At 47.2% G+C, this 20402-nt stretch overlaps 1 protein-coding gene across 1 annotated transcript in view; it reads left to right on the plus strand.

Moving 5' to 3' along the window:
• CNGB1 (cyclic nucleotide gated channel subunit beta 1) overlaps positions 1–20402 on the plus strand; it is a gene marked incomplete at its 5' end in the record, with an annotated part of 65346 nt that overhangs the window by 22321 nt on the left and 22623 nt on the right. The window contains 13 exons of the mRNA XM_081335688.1: positions 1619–1700; positions 2431–2464; positions 3151–3310; positions 3883–3958; positions 4885–4956; positions 7818–7910; positions 8547–8604; positions 12379–12526; positions 15234–15318; positions 16216–16334; positions 17121–17362; positions 19558–19714; positions 20258–20359. Of these exons, the coding sequence (XP_081191814.1) occupies positions 1619–1700; positions 2431–2464; positions 3151–3310; positions 3883–3958; positions 4885–4956; positions 7818–7910; positions 8547–8604; positions 12379–12526; positions 15234–15318; positions 16216–16334; positions 17121–17362; positions 19558–19714; positions 20258–20359 (1428 nt within the window). The remainder of the gene's footprint in view (positions 1–1618; positions 1701–2430; positions 2465–3150; positions 3311–3882; positions 3959–4884; positions 4957–7817; positions 7911–8546; positions 8605–12378; positions 12527–15233; positions 15319–16215; positions 16335–17120; positions 17363–19557; positions 19715–20257; positions 20360–20402) is intronic.

The raw sequence follows: 20402 nt of genomic DNA on the forward strand, positions 1-20402 counted from the left end.
TTCTTTGCCTTCACTGGTCATGAAGACCTGAAGAGAAGGTAGGAAGCTGCGGGGGTTGATCATTGGGAGGCTTCAGGCTGGACCCCCCTGGGCAGTTGGGCCCTAGGGAGAGGATGGGAGGCCTTGGGGGGGTGGCTGGGCACCCCTGATGCTGGCACCGCTGTCTTGCTAGCCTCTAAGGCAGTGGCCAGGGCTTGCATGGCTGTCTGGAGAGCCGTTGTAACAGTTTTGGCTGGACAGACCTCATTGTCATCATAGCACTTTAGGCTTTGTGGGGGGGGAGAAATCAGGAATATGCATGCTGCCTTGGTCGGATGTTAGGAATTACATGTCATTTTTGCTGTATGCCAGGGACTGCTGGCTATTCTGGTTGGATGCCAGGGACTGCTGGCTTTCCAGGCTTCAAAAGTCTTTGTCTCTGTTAGACCGTGTGGGGTTATAGGGGGCCGCCATCTTGTTTAGTGTTCCAGACCATGTGGGCAGAGCCATCTTGTTTCCGCTTGCCCCAGGAAGCTGTAGCTCACAGCTGGGGGGGCGGGTTCGCGCCAAAAGTCCTGGGGTCCCGGGGTCACTAAGGGTGGCGGGCGCCATATTTGGAGGCCTCATGGCGGCTAGGGAAAGACTCACCGCGTGTTTGGAGGCTTCCTGTGCGGTCTCCTGGGCTGCCCCTTCCTTCTCCTGCATTGCAAAGATCTCTTTAAGCAGCTCTTCACGTTCCTGTGCAGTCAGCTTACTCACGCGGCGTTTGGTCTCAGCCAGGTCCGTTTCTGCAGCATCTGAGCAGTCTTGGACAGTCTGCAAACCTTGTATGCTCTCCTCTGTGGCGTTCAGTTGTAAAGAGGCATGTGAAGGGGTCCTAGACGCTCTGCCGAATCCTCTGACGGGATGAAAGCCATTTGCGCTTTCATCTGTAGCCGAGACTGCCTCAGGGGCTGGGGCTGTTGATCTTGATTGAAGACTCCTGGTCACGATCTGGGATCTCCGGCCATCCATTTCAGTTTCAAATCTTCTGCAGGCTTGGAAGCTTTCCTTTAAACCATCCTCTGGCTACCAACTTGTGAGGTGTTCTCACGAGTGAATCGTTAAAGGAGCTTCCAAGCAAAAAGCAGCACGCAGAGATGCAATCATATTAGCTTTATTCATGATAGATCAAAGAGAAAGAAATACTTGGTATGAAAGCATTCATGCCTGCATGTGAGGGAGAAGTAAAATAAAAGAAAACAAGCTAGCATTACATGACTAAACTAACTAGAAGTAGAAGCAGAACAAGAAGCAAGAAGGCTAGAAGCAGAACAAAGAACAGCCCCTCGTGCAGAGGTATTTATGGGGGGTCTTGGTCCCTCCCTGACCATAAAACTCTCTCGCCAATGGGGCTGTGGGTCCGAGACCCTTGGCTCATCAGTGGAAGCAAAGAAGCCTCTTTGCCTCCATCTGATGATCCTTTTGGGGAACTGCCAATGGCTGGCACTAAACATCTAACATAATGTGTCACCTGCAGGAGAGGGCAGAGGCGGGGGGGTAGGGGGGGCTGGGGTTGGATCACTCAGCCCAAGGCCCTGAGTCACAACCCTTGTGGGAGCTGCCTCAGTCCTTAACCAGGGCTCTTTCTTCTTTCTAGCAATGGGGGTAAAGTATTTACTTGGCTGATGGAAGGACTTGGAAAAATAATGCCTCAGCCAGAGAAGAAGAGAGAAGCCGAGGTGAGTGCAAGGGAGGCAAATGCGTCATCTAATTTATCCAGCCAGGAAATCAAGAACTTTTGGTACATTCAAGCCAAATCCATAGGGATAGAAAACCATTCTGTGTAAATCTATGTTTCTAAACCTTGATTATGATAATGTGCAATGGGAACTTTTGAGCTGCAGCCAGAGCAATTTCTCCACCTGGGTGTTTGAAGGCTTTGCAGAAGTTGCTGAATTCCAACCCAGCCCAGTTCAGTCAAACTTTCAAGCCTCAGGAGAAAGGTGTCACTAGGGAACATCATGCTTGCTTCTGCCTGCTCCCTGCAGCATTTCCACACAATGTGTCTTGTCCTTTGGCCACACGCACACGGCCAATCTAGATCAGCAAGAGTGGGGGAATTAACTGTCACCAAATTGTATATTGTAGTTATTTGGGGTGGGGGCTGAGCTGGACCCCTACACCTGCCATGTTTGTATTTCCATGGCCAGCACTCCCTCTTTCTCCTTATGATCACCCCAAAAGTAGAGCTCGTGCGACTTTTGTGCTTAGGAAACTTAAGAACCGGTACTGAAGATGACTAGCATCGTTTCAATGCATAGAAGTGATCAATGGATCTCAGAGCAACTGATGTTTTAGTTGTTGCGCCTTTGCTACATACTCCCCGAAGCCCTTGGATCCCAGTGTGTGGGGGCCATGATGGCTTTTTGTGCTGTGATTTGGGTGCTCATTTTATTCTTTCTGCACCAGGAAATGACCCCAGGAAGAGCGGCTGGAGGAAGTGGTGAGTGACTAACCCCCTGATATTGAGGGGCTGGGTGAGAGGCGGCCTTGTTGCAATCCTTAAATCCTGATGGGACACAGCACTGATTTATTCCTCCCAGCTGGAAAGGGGGCAAGTCCTGGCTTTATTTATTTTCCATGGACTTCCCTGAGTGATGTCAGGAACAAGCCTTTCTCACTGTTGGCCATTTAAGCTGACAACTCACACTTCTCACAACGGCTTAGCAGAGAATTCGGCATCTGAATAATCAGAGTCATGAAAAGATGGCACCAACAGGCATCGAGGCACTGGTATCAGGAAAGGTTTGAGGTTTCGGAGTCAGGGAGGTATTACAACTGAAAACCCAAACCTCGCTCCTGGTAGTCTGGGAAAAGGGAGAAAAATATGCACTGAGCTGGCCCTGGAATCTCACGGAGGTTCTCCGTCCCTGAAGCCTCCTTGGAAGGCTTGGAATCAGTTCTGCCTTTAGTCTTCCTTGAGAAGGAAGGTCAGGCAAGGCTTTTCCTATTTTATTTTTAAAGTAGATCTTAATTAGGTTGATTTCACAACTGTATTTTGTGTATTGCCTTTTTAATCAATGAAAGCCATGCTGTTTGCAATGGAATTTTACCACCAAAACATTTTGCGGGCCTGGTGGTACAACATCCCCGCCACCCTCACCCCTCCTGTGTGTAAATCATCCTCAGCCGATGTAAAAGGGAGCGGCCGAGTGACATCGCAGAGTGAGCCCCTCCTGGCCAGTCCTCCCAGTTCCACTGGAGCAACAGTTTGCGCCTCGTCTGACAAGCAGTCCTACCTCAGCCTCCCGCTCTTTCCCCAGAGACCCCCAGGCAATGGGGCGCAGAGGTAGGTGAGCCTTCCAGAACCCCGAGGCAGACGGGGCCCAAGAGGGCAGAGGGCTGCTGGGGGGATCGTGGCCTCGGTTGAACTGGGATTGGGCACCTGGCGGGTGGGAAGCCCCTCTTGGTGACTGCCCCAAGAGAACCCGGCCCATCCCCCGTCCCCCTGGCATTTCCCAGGCACAAAGCTGGCGATGGAGAAAAGAGAGAATAAATGAAAGAAATTTGTTAAGCTCTAGTGTAAAGACAAAGGAGAAGCAAGAAAGAGGAAAGAACCCAGTTTTAAATAAGAAAATGCTTTATTTTTTCACTTGAGATTTACATAAAGGATCACTATGTCTGGGGGAAGAGAAAATGACTTGTAAAAAGCCATTGATTTTCCCCTGAGTCCAGAGAGGGTCTGACGAGGAAGGGGAAGACAACGGAGCAATTAGGAGCAGCCACTCTCCCTGGGAGGATCCCCCCCCCCGCGTGATTTAGTGGAGAGAAGAGCTGTCACACAGCCTGTCAGGAAGGCCTCCTGGGAACAAGGGAGAAGTTGGATGTGCTTCTAATGAGACCCTTCTCCCTCCCCAACAGCCTGTTCAGGTGCTTCCTTCACGGACTGGAGAAAGTGGTGCCCCAGCCTGTCACCAAAGCAAAACAAGATGGGCAGGTAAGGAGCGGGACCTTCCCTGGTTACGGGGCAGTTGCAACCAGAGCTATCAGTTGGCTTAACTTGTGTAGTTGGCGGACCTAAAAATCAGCAGGCCAAGAGAGAAGCTAAAAGATACAGTTCTGGGCTTTTAGCAGCAACTTAATGAGAGAGAGTCTACCTCTCTAAGGAAGCATGGAGGGAAAAAGATCCACTGGGCTCCCAGGTCCTTGAGCATCTCTGCCCGAGAAAAAGACCCACGGAGACCCACCCAGGTTCCATGGATGGTCAAGGAAATTGGTTGTTCCTTTTGGTCAGCTGAGCCTTGCCAACAGGTTTCCCAAAGGCCCTGGAGAAATGGTTGCTCTCTCTGCTAGTCCTGCTTTGCAGCGTGTTGGGCCCAGCAATGCCCTGTCAGGCTTCATACAGGGACCATGGGTGAGAGAGCAAATGGAGATGGTGGGATGGGGGAAGGAAGGGAGGGAGGGAGGGAGGGAGGGAGGAGAGGAGAGGAGAGGAGAGGAGAGGAAAGATGGAAAGTAAAGGTGGAAAAGAAAGATGGAAAGGAAAGGAAAGGAAAGGATCTTTTCATAAATCCAGAAGCCTCTTCAAGGGCTTGCTGGGTGAATCTCGTTATCAGAAAGATTTCAGCCAAGACCAGGCTTGCTGCTCACCCGGCAACATACCAGCTCTTAGTCCAACTTGTTGTTCACCTGCTTCAGTCTCCTTCTGGCTACTAGGAGGGAGGGGTGATTCCACAGCCTTCCATGGACTCGGGCATGGGGATTTTCCTGCCCTAGGGAAGAAAGCTGAATATTCCCTTGGCTTGATGGTCCTGGTCTCTCAGTTGGAACAGGCAGGCTGACAAAGCTCCTTGGAGGCAGCCAGTGAAAGAGGTGAGAGGGCAGCCACTAACTGCCTTCCTGCTTGTTTTTCTTTTCCCCAAGCAAACGAAGAGCACAGTCCAGGGTGGAGAAGAAGAAAGTAAGTCCAGTGTTGGTTCCCTTTTATGCTGTTTTGTTAGGCAGCCCTGAGTGGCCCCCAGCTCTCGTCCCTTCAAGACCACCCCATGGGGGCCTGCAACCTGTTGCAAGAGAGGCCCTGTCAGCTGACATCAGATAGGAAAGGGCTGCGGAGGTCACGTCTCACAGCCCGGCTCTGATTTCGCACCCTGCAGATGTCTTGGCAACCACTGTGGGAAGTGTAATTCAATATACCAGAAGGGTTTCAGTCAGATGCATCTGATTAAGGAATCCCTTACCCTGGAGCATTTGTAAGGCCAATGGAGCCAAGGTTCAGACAATACATTAAACCATAAGGGTGGTACTATATGAACCCATCCAGTGGGGCAAATCATGGCATGACGTGTGAACCTGGCCCGCCTTCTGGTTTTCAATTTCACGCAAGGATGAACATTTCTTCCGAGAGATATACAGGTCAAGCTGCAAATCCTAATCATTTCCATCACCATTCGGAAAGGCAAGTTTGGGTGGTGGTGTGTATGTGTGAGTCTTTCTCGGGATCCATGCAGAAGGGCAATGATTTCCCACTTAGAATTGGGAGTGGGTCCTCTGAAAAGCCAGTCACTCTCGGGAGCAACCAGCTATGCTTTCTTTAACACATTCAACAGCCATTCAGGCATTCCATTCACCTCTTTGGTTGCCCAGAAGAGGCTGGTGCTTTTCAGCCCTGGATCCCTTTGGCAACTGAAAGTGGAGCCAAGCCCACCTGAGGAGCAGTGCCAGCTCACTTACCTGTGAGGAAAGGGCCAGCCTTCTCACCTTCTTCCTGCCCAAGGAGTTCACGGTCATCTAACTTCCCTCCCTTCTCCTTTTGTTTCAGCAAGCAAAGGGGCTTAGTACCCCTGAAACAAATGGACATGGATGGTTTGGGAGATCTTTTTTCATGAACCCAGTGAAGCCAGCCTGACTTTTTGGGGGGTATAGAATCATGAAAACCCAGAGTTCAGAGGGTTTGTTTTCCAAAACTAAATAAAGTAAACCTTATAGTAAATTTTGAATGTGAGATAATTTTCTGGGTTACAAGTATATGAAAAAAGCAACCTATGGAGAATTGGGGACAGTGGCCTTCAAGATCATTCCTCCTCTGGAGATCCTTTTAGCCGCAGGTCATATGCCCTAGCTAAAGCCTCACTGAACAGAGGCACTGCTTAGTGACTTTGTGGCTCCAGCTGATGGTCACTTAGGGTCAGCGCCTCTCCTTGAAAGCTGAATGTTGTTTGTGCCTCAAAAGATTATAGCAAGAACTGCTAATTTTGGGGGGGGGGGGGCGGGGGTGTAACTTGGATAAAATTAGTTTTAATCAAGTGCTTGAATCTTGTTTTTTGCCCCCAAATGGTACTACTGAATGTGTCCAGACTTGGCCCTTCTCTGCTCAGAGGATTGTGCTTGCTATGGCTCTCCTGAAACCCTGCTTTCTGCGTCTTAACACAGAGCTCCAGCATACCAAGAGCCGTGCCTGTGTCTTTCCAGGGTCCCACCAGCTATACTTCTGCTGGAACTATAGAGGCTCGCACCCCACCTAGTGTCACGCCAATATTGGCTGTGTTCAGGCTCAGTTATGAAATCCATGCTTTCCGGGGAGCATTCACTCAATCCAGCAGAATCTAAACTAACTGAATGTACTGAAATTAACCGAAAATTAACTGAAATCACTGGTAGTAACCCAAACTTAACATCAATTTTTCTGTACCCCAAAGTCAGCCAAAGTGCAGATTCCATGGAACTCCTATCTTACACCACTCACTTCCCTACCTGACATGGATCTGTCCATATTTTTCTCTTTGCAGTTGAAATGTCAGACTGGCCCCAGTTTAGGCCCTGGGAAAGAGCGACCCTTGACTCCCTGGGTCTTAAGAGGAAAGGTACTTTTACTAGAGGTGCTGAGTGCAGCATGAGTGAGGCAAGCTCTGAAGAAAAACTGCGCAAAAATCGTACCTTGAAAGGAATCCCCAACGTCCAAAGCCCTCCCCCTGGCCAGAGGAGTCCAGTCCAGTCCTGGTCCGATGTTTTGGGAATCTGGTGCCTGAGGCGCCGTTGTAAGTTCCTTTCCCAGGGCCGGTGTCCTTGAGGACAGGCAGATGGTTCGCTTTGGCACCTCCGGTTCCTGTTAGTGTCCATACTCCCCAAATCCTCACAGCCTTCTTTCACACCTCCAGTGCTCTTCCCCTCCCAAATGCCCCCTCCCCCCTGGTTATGGCAGTTGCTAGCCAGATTCAGAGAAAGCGAAGATAGGCATCTGACAGGAAATCAGTTAGCATGATTAAGCAAAGCAGAGAAGTCCCAACCAAGCAGGAGGTTAGCAGGAAACCGGACTCAGATAATTCCAAATCAATTCTCCTTCATTAGGACAGAGAAAAGATTCTATGGCTACAAAGCCTTCTTTAAGAAGCCGGGATGTGCATTGTGGTTTACTGTCTATTGAAGCACTTCCTCCCGTTTGTAGTCTCGGCCACCTACCTGCAAGCTGGTGGCCAGAATATATAGATCTAGCTGGCCCTCCTTCTAATCCTAGTCTTCGGCCGCAACCTTCAAAGTCCAGGGGCATCCGGACGTTTCCTTGGTCTTGCCAGGGTGGGTCGAAATCATTTCCAGGCCAAGCGAGAGCATCTGAAGCAAGGCACAAGAGTCTGCCTGGCCCAGCCCCAGTGGTGGGATCTCCCGCTCCCTTAGGCCCCTGGGCCTTGTGACAACCTGAACATCTTGGGTAAGACGCCCCCAGAAGCTGCCATTCAAAGGCTAATTCAGTTTGACAGGCAAAAAACCCTATGCAGTATATTAACTGTATTTCATTTAATTACATGCAATTAAGATGCAAATTAGATGCAACCACTTTGATGTTTGCTCTGGCACACCCCCAGGTTTTGGGCCTGCATCCTCAACTTCTCACTCCCAGCCCAAGCACCATCCTTTGGCCGGCCCTGGGGGCAGAGAATGGAAGATCTGCTGGGCAAGTGAGGGGCTCTGCTTTTTGTGAAAGCGGGCCTACGCAAATGTTTGGGGACCCTTCCCTCCTCTGTTGTTTTTCCAGGCTGCCCCACTGAGAGTGAGGCAAAAAGAAAGCCAGTGAGGAGCCTCCCTCAGGAGTTCATGGGCTTCCATCCTTAGCCAGAGAGAAGCATCACACTCCCACCCTTTCTACAGAGGTGATATTCTGCTGGGGAGGATGGGGAGTGTAGGAACACATTACAAAGATTGGCCCAAATCAGCAAGGGCCTGGCGGCACCGTTAAGGACAAACAAATGGAACAAAAAGGCAGAGGTTTCCAAGTGCGGCACACAGTCTCTTCAACGGAGGCAAATGTCAAGTGTTTCAAATTCCTGGAGAGTAGCAGTGCTTCTCCCTGCAGTGTCTACCAAAGTCTCCCATCACTGCTTGTTGTGAAGGCAAGACGTGTGTGCACTGCCTGCTCCGACTCCGTATGTGATCCGAAAAGCAGGATCTGGCCACAGCAGCTGGGATGGACTTTCAGTCGGCATTCAGAGTCCTGGCCATTCCTTCCACCACGTCTGTTGCCATCTGAGATCTTCCTCGCTCAGCTGCCCATCTCTTTTCGCAGCCCCTGCTCTGCTTCACCTCTTCTGCTCCAGGACCCGATCGGTGCAGTTTCTGGAGCCCACCCTCATCTGCGGCAGGACTGGGTCACGTGTGAGTCGTCTGCCTCACTGGGAAGTTCTGTGGATTTCAAAAACAACCCCAACACGTTTCTGGACCTAAAACCATCTCCAAATCTGAGGAGAATCTCCTCCCCCCAAAATATCTATGTCATAATAAAATGGTTAGCCTTTGAGTTGCCCCAGGTTTCTCAATAGCTGGGATCACATGTCACTCCAAACGCGGTTAGTCCAAAGCCAATCAAGTTTCCCTCTTGTTGCATCAGACCACTTTGGTCATTTGTCAAGACCCCTTCACCTGGCAGGCTTTAGCAGTGAGTGACGGAAGAAGATCATGTGGAGTACTGGTTTATAAGACCTTGGTAAGACCACACTTGGAATACTGCTTTGGGTCCCTACAATACAAAAAAGATGTTGAGATTCTGGAAGAAGTCCAGAGAAGAGCAACAAAAACTATTAGGGGGCAGGAGGCTAAAACGTGAAGAACAGTTGCTGGAATTGGGTATGTCTGGTTGTCTAGTATAGGTATATCTAGTATGAGTTCCCCAGCTTGAGCAGGGGGCTGGACTAGAAGACCTCCAAGGTCCCTTCCAGCTCTAGTCTAGTCTAGTCTAGTCTAGTCAAAAGAAGGACTAGGGGTGATGTTATAGCAGTGTTCCAATATTTGAGGGGCTCCTACAGAGATGAAGGGGTCAGCCTATTTTCCAAAGCCCCAGAAGACAAGACAAGAAGCAATGGATGGGAACTAATCAAGGAAAGAAGCAACTGAGTCTTAAGGAGAAACTTCCTAACAGTGAGAACAATTAACCAGTGGAATGGCTTGCCTTAGGTTTCTAAGAAGAGATTGGACAACCACTTGTCTGAAATGGTATACGGTCTCCTGCTTGTGCAGGGGGTTGAAGACCTCCGAAGTCCCTTCCAACTCTGTTATTTGTTGGCTTTGTATGGCTCCATCCATTTTTCTTGAAAAGCTGACTGACTCTTTGTGGCTACCTGCCAATTGATCGGATCTGGTTTCTCAGTGAACAAGGCAGTCTGATTCATCAAGGGCTCCTAACTGCGGATTGGGGTTAATCCGTGCTCTTGGCCCGGTGCCCTTTGTGCTGTCTTGTCCGCACAACATGCTAGATCCTAAGGTGACCCAGCTGAGCAAAGGGCCTGAGTACCAAAACAACCACAACCAATTGTGGCCCCAGAAAAGGGCAGTCTTGGAGCAACCAGGCAGTGGTTTGTGATCTTTGTGAAGATTTCCCATTTAGCCCCAAGTTGATGCAGGCTTGCCTTGCTTGGCTGTTTGTGCTCCTGTGAAATCAACTCCAACTTCATTGCTTCCCAGGATTCTTGCTGGGGATTGCAGGAGCCTCCAGCAAGGAGCATCTGCTGTTCTAGTCGGCCTTTGAGAGTTAGGAACATCTCCCACTGATGAGCTTGCAACAATATCTTCCTTATGGCTCAGCAGGCTTATTTACAGTGATGAAAATACTAAGATGGAGTTGCTGTTTGAACACTTATTTTATTTATTTATTTATTTATTAGATTTCTATACCGCCCTATTCCCGAAGGACTCAGGGCGGTTTACAGGGCAAAGTTAAAAACAGTTAAAACAGTACAAAAGTTAGAATACAGTTAAAATTAAAATAAATTAAATAACGTTAGCCCAAATTTAAAATTTAATTTAAAATTTAAAAATTTAAAACCCCTCAGTCCAGGCTAGCTAAATCAAACAACCAGGGCTCTTTGTTGATGCTCCTCTGGGTGGAGAAGCACTACCCATGAAAGAGCAAGTTCCCTCTGCAGTGGGCATGTCCAGGCTACAGAATGTATGTTCTGGAAATCAAGCCGCTCAGCAATTTTCTGGGTAACAGACAGCCTCAATTACCTTAGTTTACTTTTAATTCTTTCTTTTTTCTAGACTGTGAACACATTTTCAAGCAAACTCTCACACTTGCTCAACATTTGTAGGTTCTACAAATAGTTAGAAGATCTCCACAAGAAACCTGTGGATCCCAGGGATGAAAAGGATGGTGCTATGCTCTCCAGAATATTATCTTCCCACTTATTTTCTCTTTTTAATGAAAAGAATCTACAGTACAAATAATTACATGAAACAACGATTTGGAGCTTAGTAGACTTCGAAGGAGGCATCCACAGGTCATGTATTGCCTGAATCTCAGATTCTCAGTTGTCCAGATCGGTCCTAATTTTTTATTTAGGACCTCCCTCCGGATCTCCATCCTCGGCCTGGCGCCTTGCTGGATTAATATTAATAATAATAATAATAATAATAATAATAATAATAATAATAATAATAATAATTTTATTTGCATACCGCCCTTCTCCCTTCTTTGATTCCTGCCATCAAAGGGGAAGCGAAAGGGGGAGGCATCTTGGGGCAATCCACACCTGTGTATCTAATGGTGGGAAATGGGGAGGGGGGAGTGACAACAGTAGAAGACCAGATCACCAAACTGCGCCAGCATCTTCAAGGCCATTTGCCCTGAGAATGGAAGGTTAGCAGTTTCACACCTCAGAGTTTCTCAAAACATCATACCGGCATCACATTGCCTGGCCGGGGTGGGGGTGGGGGACTGGCCATGTGGGGGAGGGATTTGGAGTTGAAAAGAATAGCTTTGTATTTTGCACGGGAACCCCGGATTCTGCCTGACTTTGCTACAACCAGTTTCTTTCACAAAAGTTCCTTTGCTTCAACTAAATGGAGTCAACAAGTCCTACTTTCCTGAGAGAGCAAACTGGGGCAGGTTTGACATTATTGTACATTTAGCCTACTCTTTGTCTGGGGTGCACCAGCACACCAATGTTCTCAATCTTACATCTTATGTCCTGCCCCTCACTCTATCAAAGGACCTCATGATAGAAAGAAAAAGGCCACTTTCTCCCAGAATAATGTTTTCATTTACAAACATACTGATGATATATCTGTCAGAGCACTTTACAGTATTGAGTCCCACCTGAGGCAAAAGTCCCACCAGTAGAGACCCACTTATAGTGGTTTGCTTCCCCTTATTCTACTCTCACAACAACACAGTCCAGGCACAAAATAGGTCAAGATGGTGCCCCAGTTGTCCAGGAAGATTCATGAGGGAATGAAATTTGAAGCTGTTGTCTCTGGAAGAAACTGTCTTATAGGCAGGCCAGAGAGTCGCTCCAAGGAAAGACAGCCAGTTGAAAGAGGCCAGGACCCCTTACAGGGACCTGAAGTGAAGGTCCTCCATGCCAGAGTCCCCTGTCAATTGTCAGTGTGGCAGCTAAGAGAAAGACACGCAGCCATTCAGGTGATTTCTGAGTCTTGTGAGCCCAGGTGCCCTTTAGGTGGTTTGATGAGCAAGAGAAGAGTCTGAATCAGGCAGGGCTATTCAGTCTGGAGCCACAAGTATTCCACATTGGTGGAGCAGTGGGCTAATGCCTCCTTAAGTAACAGCTGCCTGCAATTAGTGCAGGTTTGAGTCCCACCAGGCTCAAGGTTGACTCAGCCTTCCATCCTTCCGAGGTAGGTAAAATGAGGACCCAGATTGTTGGGGGCAATTAAGCTGACTTTGTAATAATGCCGCTTGTGTGAAAGCCCTAATAAGCAGGCATATACATAGAATGAAGGCTACTGCTAAGCACATTGATTTGTGCTTCTTAGATTGTAAGCCGCCCTGAGTCTTCGGAGAAGGGCGGGATATAAATGGGATAAACAAAAACAAAAACATTCCTCTTTCTTTCCTAAACCTATTTTAGAAACCATTTCTCCCGCTGCCTCTGTAAAGTCCACCTTCACCTCTTAGCCTCGCTTTCTCTTTTCCAGCCAGAACCTTTTCCATGCAGAGGGATGCAGAAGAGGATGACGAGATGGTCGTGGAAGTGAGATGTTGGACCTACCCAGCCGAGTGTCCTCTGGGCTCTCCCCCCAGCCCAGGCAGGAAGCCCTACGGAGGCCAGCCGGAAAGAAAGAGGTCAAGGCTTAGAAATGGTCCTTTGGGGCAGATGGGAGATGATGGAGAGCTGTGGCCAGGGCCTTGCCTGGTGGGGGTGAGAGCGGGGCTGGGGGCTGGACCAGTGCCTGCCTAGCAAAGGCTGGATGGGATCCCAGATCCTCCAGAACATTCTTCCTGAGGTGTGGACTCTTCTTGCTTCTTCCACTGCCACAAGCAGACCCTTCAAGGATGGTCCCAGCAACCATGGGTCGCTCTGGGCGGTTCCTTGGGAAAACCCACGTGGTTAGTGATGAAGGTGCTGGGCTAGGAGCAGGGAGAGCCAGGTTCTAGTCCTCCTCAGTGCCAGAAGCTTCCTGGAGGCTTTGGGCAGGAGGAAGAACCACTGCCAAGACAACGGTCAGATCAGAGGGATCTGCGGCACAAATGTAATTGAGGCAGGAGTCTCCCTACTTCTCCCACAAAGATGGGGGGGGGCATGTTGAGCCTGGCCAGCTCTGTAATAAAAGTTTCATTAGCCTGCCTGACTTGGGCTTCCTACTCGGGTCCCCTGGGAAGGCTGACCAAGAGCCAGAGCAGGGTGAGGATTAAGGCCTTGACGTCAGACCAGGGAGACTCGAGTTCTATCCCCCCCCCATCCTTGGACATTTCCTGGGGACCCTGAGGGAGTCCTTCTGGACCCCAGAGACAGGGGGTGAAGGTGCTGGACTAGAAGCGGGGAGAGCCAGGTTTCAGGCAGCCCTCAGGCGCAGAAGCTCCCTGGGAAAGGTGGGGTAGGCCTCCCTCTCTGCCCTTGGTGGAACTGGGTGGTTCCAGTCCGGCGAGGATCTGGCCCTTCCTTTGGCAGGAAAGCTGCCAACTCCCCTCTCAGCCCCTCCCCTCCCCCCCCCCCGAGAGCTGCCATGGGCCCCAGTAGCGGCAGGGGTGTGTGCTGGGTGTGCCCTTCAGCTCCTGCAGACAAAGAGGACAGGCATGACATAAATAGAGAATCCGCGAGGGAAAGGCCCTTTCCCAGAGCAGCAGAGCCTGCGTTTCCTTTGAAAAAGCCTCCGTCCTTTGAGTTTGCTTTTAGTCCCATCTGCATGGAGACCCGGTCAGACTTTGGCTCTGAGCCAAAGTCTCCTTGGCATTCAGAGTCAGCAGTCAGAAGATCAGCCCATCTTCCGGTGGTCACATCCATCCTCAGACAGAGGTGAAAAAGAAGCCCTTGGCTTCAAGCAGTATTAGCGCCTCACAGGAGCTCAGATTAATCGTGTTTCTAAAAGAACAGCTTCAGGCACGTGTTGCAGTAATAGAAATTAAATGCTTTCCAAACCTTTTGACTTCTCAAAAAAGGGCAGAAGGTTGCACTGTAGCTGAAAAATAGAAGTGCCCGACGCCTCCCCTTGGATTGTCCCTGCATTTGTTTTTGAAGTCACCAAAGGAGCGCATCCAGCGCAGCGCTGCCTGAAAGAGCCTCCGTTAGTGCTTCCCGGGCTGCAGGGTGCTTAGTAACCGTCAGAGCCTCCTGGTGACCTGCTTTCCCTCTTAGCAACTGCCTCTGCTCCTGGAGACCGCAGGTCTTTGGTCCCCAAGCACTGCTCGGCTGCAGGGCGGGTGGACAGGGGCAGGTCCCACACAGCCACACACACACACACACACACACACACACACACACACACACTGGTTAAGGAGGAAAAGGGGCAGGCAGTTAAACCAGCAGCATCTAAAACAGTGGCAAAATTCCGGCTCTGAAGCGGTTGCGGATTATTGTAGCATCATCAGACAGGGAAGCCTTTTGGAAGGATGGAGCGAATCCCGAGGGCGGATGGAAGGGTGAGATGGTGCTTTGCCCTTGGAGGAACGTGATCCAAAGAGGCGAGCAGGTGAGTCTTCAGCTGCTGCTTCCTTGTTCTGGGCTTTATTTTTTTTCCTGTGATGCTTCCCATTATAAATTCAACTGGGTTCATTTGATGTCAGGTTCATGAGTCAAAGGTACTTTCCAGATACTGGAAAAGTCGCAAAGGATGCCCAGGCCCTTCAGTGAGGAAGAGGTGGCCATTTTTTATTTTGCTCTTAAGAACAAGACAACTTTTGCTCTTTCCATTGGGCCTTCCAATTAAAGAATTCTTCCTACTTTGTGTTAGGGAAGCCCAATTTCCATGTCTTATGAGAAGGCCCGATATTCAGAGCTCAAGTTGCCTGACGCTTTGTTGAACGTCTTTGCCCAGAGATCTCCAGGAGTCTCCTTCCACATCCGTGAGATTTCACTCTGATAGGCAAAGCACCCAGAGGGGAGGGGAGACTTCAGGACCCTCCTCTCGCCCCATCTTGCTTCTGCTTCTTTATCATGCCGTGCTGTAACGCAAGAGGCTGGGGAGCATTTGGTGCACACTCAAACCTCCCACGTGCAACTACAAAATGTTTCTCCTCACCCTGGTTTATTCATCTATCTATCGGATTTATATCACATCTTTATGCTGTGCAGAGTGGACATCTCACCTGGATGGCCGCTAGGTTTGCAACTTCGGCAAGCTTAATAGCCAGGCAAGTAACCTACATGGCAGTGCCAGGAGTAAGCCCTGGCAATGATATTCAGGTAATTCTGGGTTGCGGTGCTCTCCATTTGAAGATCTTTGCTAACGTGAGCTGTGTGAATGCTGCAGTCAGATCCAGAGGACCCCAGACTGTAAGATTCCATTGTGATTTTCCATTCCATCTGATCCTGACGACTCAGTTTTTGTCCCAGGGAAGCTTCAAATGGTGGCACGTTGGGACGACTGACTTCAGCAAAAGTTGAAGCAGGGGATGACATTGCAAACCCCTTAATTCAGGTTGGTGCCTGTTCATGTATTTCTATGTTTATTCATTTATTTATCCTCTAAGTAATTAGTTTCGCAGTAATTAAACTGCTTTTATTGTTAGGAAATATTTCTTAACACTCAACAGAAATTATGTTAATACTACTACTTCTATTAATATTCCAAATCATTGATGAAGAACATTTTGTACATGGCCTTCAGAGCCTTTGGCTTCAGACTGTTCGTGCTTGGGAAAGGTTGATGCCTGCCTACCGCTGAGACCTGAGGGGAATCTTCTGCTAACTTTGTTTTGCTCTCCAGAAAACCATATCTAGTTCAAGTCTTACAGCAATTGAATATAGGGTTCATCAGGGCTTTTTTTCTCATAGAACGCTCAGAACGGAGTTCCGGCACCTTTTTTGGATGGAACCTTGTAGGGTAGGCAAGGCGGGTTGTATGACATGTGTGAGTTCCGGCACCTTTTTCTTTTACAAAAAAAGCACTGGGGTTCATACATCACATTAAGCCTGATTTGTTGAATTGGTACAGAAGTAAGTCACAAACCATGGTTTACAGACAAGAAAGATAAGTTTGCAAGACATGCTAAGGCTAAGCTAGACAAACCACATTCTTGTTTAGTGTAATGTGATAATTTAGCCAATTAAATATGTTGTGGTTAAAAAGTCTACCTTTGTTTAATAAAGCTGTGAGCTGGATGCACATATGTGGTTGATTGATGACCAGCTGAGAGCATAATGATTCATTAAATGTTTTATACACTGATAAATAATTCAATGGAATAAAATTTGATTCCAAAATCTTTATAGTATATGTTAAAAAAAATCCACATTTTTGCTATTTTGGGGTGATGGGATGCTTTTCCTTGCTAATGTTCTCTAGAATAATGTTTGTTTACTTGTTTGTTTTCAGATAAAGGCAGCAGCAGCAACAACAGCAGCAGCCCCCACCTTGGTTGCCCCTGCAGGTACCACGTGCATCACCCAGGGCAGTCTCCCCCCTGCAGGACCACCATCCCCTCCCCACTTCTGGTGGGCCACTGGGGTCTCTTCCAGGGAGTGCAGGGCCAGCATTTGGTGCCGAGAAGCTAGCAGGGTGCCTGCAGGGGGTTAGTCAAAAAGGTCATGCCCTCTGCCAGTGCAATTGGTGCACATAACAAGCAGGGGGGGGGAGACTGATCAGGCCAGTGCAGCTGCCATTTTGACTTATTTGATCACAACCTATGGACAAGCCTGGAAAACAGGGTTAAAAGTGAAGTCATCTCAAATTATCTCCAGATACTTCAGATTTGCTTACAAATGCAGACGGTTCCATGGCAATGTTTTCAACCTAATTGTATCCCACACACACAATTATTTGGTCTCTGGGGACTACAGGGCGATGTCATAAACCAGTGACACCCTCAGAAATTGCACTGGCCAAAGTTTTCAGCCTCTGCCTTTTTTCTTGTTTTTGTTTTTTTTTTTTTTGCACTCAGGGGCGGATTGGAGGGGAGTTAAGGGTGAGCGTAAAGAGTCATATGCTAGGTTTAACAGCAGATTCTGTTCTGAAAAGGCTGTTTTGGTGCTGAATTTGGGTGCCTCGGTCTGGGAAGTGCCCCGACCAGAATGACGTGTGGGCATCAAGGCCCCACCCTCTGGGGAGAGTCAGCCTCTCCCTTCATGGGACCAGGTGGTTCCCATCGGCTCGGACCTCTTGGGCTCCCAGGGAAGGGCCTCCCTCAGGGCGGAATGACGCCCCTCCTCACTGGGCGGTTGTGTGCTTCTTCTTGCAGTTCCCAGCCTCCCAGCCTCGCCCTGAAGCATCTGACTCCCTAGTGCCGCCATGTCCAGGCCAACCCGCGCCGTGGAGCTGGTTCGCCTGGTGCCCAAGAAGCCGCGCCATCGTCCGCATGCCTCCCCTTCCTGCTCAGCTGGCGTGGAAGAGCTGCCCAATGTCCCCAGCTACCGCAGCTCTGCTCCTCCCTCCCACATCCCCATCCTCCTGCCTAGGAAGCCAAAGGCTGGCCTGAGCAACCCCGGTTTTCGGAAGGAAGAAGCTTCCCGCTCAGGCATCAGGGGTAATGTAGCACCTGCCAAGACTTTAGTGCTTGCAGCTTTCCTGGCTGACCTTCCGGCACTTGGGCTTAGTTCCAAGTAGAGTGTTATTTCCAGAGGGATCAACATACATCACCTCCAAAATGTAGGAGAAATGTGCACAATTTGGGGAGCAGGCATTTGTTAAAAGTGATATCGGAATGACAAGGGATTCATCTCCAAGGTCTCTTCCAGCTCTCTCCTATCCTATCTATCGTATCCTATTCTATCCTGTTCTATTCCAATCCATTCCATTCTATTTCTATTCTATTCTATTCTATTCTATTCTATTCTATTCTATTCTATTCTATTCTATTCTATTCTATTCTATTCTATTCTATTCTATTCTATTCTATTCTAATTCTATTCTATTCTATTCTATTCTATTCTATTCTATTCTATTCTATTCTATTCTAATTCTATTCTATTCTATTCTATTCTATTCTATTCTATTCTATTCTATTCTATTTCTATTCTATTTCTATTCTATTCTATTCTATTCTAATTCTATTCTATTCTATTCTATTCTATTCTATTCTATTCTAATTCTATTCTAATTCTATTCTATTCTATTCTATTCTATTCTATTCTATTCTATTCTATTCTATTCTATTCTATTCTATTCTATTCTAATTCTATTCTATTCTATTCTATTCTATTCTATTCTATTCTATTCCATTCCACTCCACTCCACTCCACTCCACTCCACTCCAGTCCATTAATTACCCTCCCTTTATTATTTTTATAAATAACACAATGCAGTGAACATACATAATACTCCTCTATTCTATTCTGTTCTGTTCTGTTCTGTTCTGTTCTGTTCTGTTCTGTTCTGTTCTGTTCTATTCTATTCTATTCCATTCCATTCCATTCCATTCCATTCCATTCCATTCTATTTGTATTCCATTCCATTCCGCTCTAATTCTATTCTATTCTATTCTATTCCATTCCATTCCACTCCACTCCACTCCACTCCACTCCACTCCACTCCACTCCACTCCACTCCACTCCAGTCCATTAATTACCCTCCCTTTATTATTTTTATAAATAACACAATGCAGTGAACATACCTAATACTCCTCTATTCTATTCTATTCTATTCTATTCTATTCTGTTCTGTTCTGTTCTGTTCTGTTCTGTTCTATTCTATTCTATTCTATTATTCTATTCTATTCTATTCTATTCTATTCTATTCCATTCCATTCCATTCCATTCTATTTGTATTCCATTCCATTCCGCTCTAATTCTATTCTATTCTATTCTATTCTATTCTATTCTATTCTATTCTATTCTATTCTATTCTATTCTATTCTATTCTATTCTATTCTATTCTATTCTATTCTATTCTATTCTATTCTATTCTATTCTATTCTATTCCATTCCATTCCATTCCATTCCATTCCATTCCATTCTATTTGTATTCCATTCCATTCCGCTCTAATTCTATTCTATTCTATTCTATTCTATTCTATTCTATTCTATTCTATTCTATTCTATTCTATTCCATTCCATTCCACTCCACTCCACTCCACTCCACTCCACTCGTCCATTAATTACCCTCCCTTTATTATTTTTATAAATAACACAATCCAGTGAACATACCTAATACTCCTCCATTCTATTCTATTCTATTATTCTATTCTATTCTATTCTATTCTATTCTATTCTATTCTATTCTATTCTATTCTATTCTATTCTATTCTATTCTATTCTATTCTATTCTATTCCATTCCATTCCATTCCATTCCATTCCATTCCATTCCATTCCATTCCATATATTCTGTTCTGTTCTGTTCTGTTCCATTCCATATATTCCATTCCATGGCAAAAGATTCTAGAGAAGCATCTTCTAATGGCATAATGGATATCTTGCTTATGAAAATAATAGCAAAGTCTGATTTTACCTTTCTTAACCCAACTTTTTCCATTTTAGATGTTGAATTATAAGACATTTAATAAAAATTTTGATGCCTTGAAAAGATGACTTGAATTTTCTTCAGAAAATAATCTAGAAACAAGGGCACAACTAAACAGAGCATAATAGAGGAAGCTACCATTTTTTATGGCAGAGATTTTTGATTGTAACCAACAGCCATGTTTTTGAGCATTTTGGAATTTGCTTGAGGTCAAGAATCCATATTGTCAATAACCCAACTTTTCTTGGTCTTTCCTGCCCAAGGACAACCATCAGGCAAACATCCTACGGTGAATACTCCAAAGGTGGATTCTAAGACTGGCCCTTCCAGGCTGCCCGTTCCTGCCTCCCAAGCTTGGCCATCAGCCCCCAAGGGCTTGCACACCCTCACTGTGCCACCTACACCAAAGGCTCCCAAGAGGTACGAAGCCTGTGTCAATGCAGAGTTTGGTATTCTGTGAGAACCTGGACCTCGGCCTGAATTACTCTTCTGCGATACCTATCTCCACCCTCCCACCAGATCCTCCCTGGATTATATATGTCCTGAACTCCTGTCAGGAGTTTCTGGAAATAATTCAGCAAATTCTGGGACCATTTCCTTAGAACTAGCAAACCTCCCAGCTAAATTTGGCAGAACTACCTGGATCTTTGCCATGGTAAAGCTAGATAATGTCAGGCTTCCAAGTGAGGCTCAGCAAAGAGGAGTCTCCAGATAATTAACCCTTAATTCTGCTGTAGATGAGACTAGTAGAAAAGTTTCAGACATGAATACAGACCAGAATGCAGCCTTATACTCCACCCGATTGCCCATTGCATTGCAATCTAGAGACATGTTTAGAGTTTTAGACTCTTGGCTGATCCCTGGATGACCATGGCCTGCAGAGACATGTTTTCGTAACACGTTTTGTTTTGCTTCCTGTACTGTGGTGATGCTTTGTTTTTCCAAATTCTTTGCCTACCTTAGGAGGAAATCCTCTTCCCAAGAAGTAAATGTGGAAGAGCTGAGACTGTCCCCAGTCAATGCCTGGCCAGACCAGTCCAATCAACGGGAAGAAGAACTCAGCAGGTATAATCCCAAAACATCCTACCTCAGCAGATTTGCTTGAGAC

This window comes from Vipera berus, assembly GCF_964194415.1.
Source record: "Vipera berus genome assembly, chromosome: 10".
Classification (NCBI taxonomy): Eukaryota; Metazoa; Chordata; class Lepidosauria; order Squamata; family Viperidae; genus Vipera; species Vipera berus.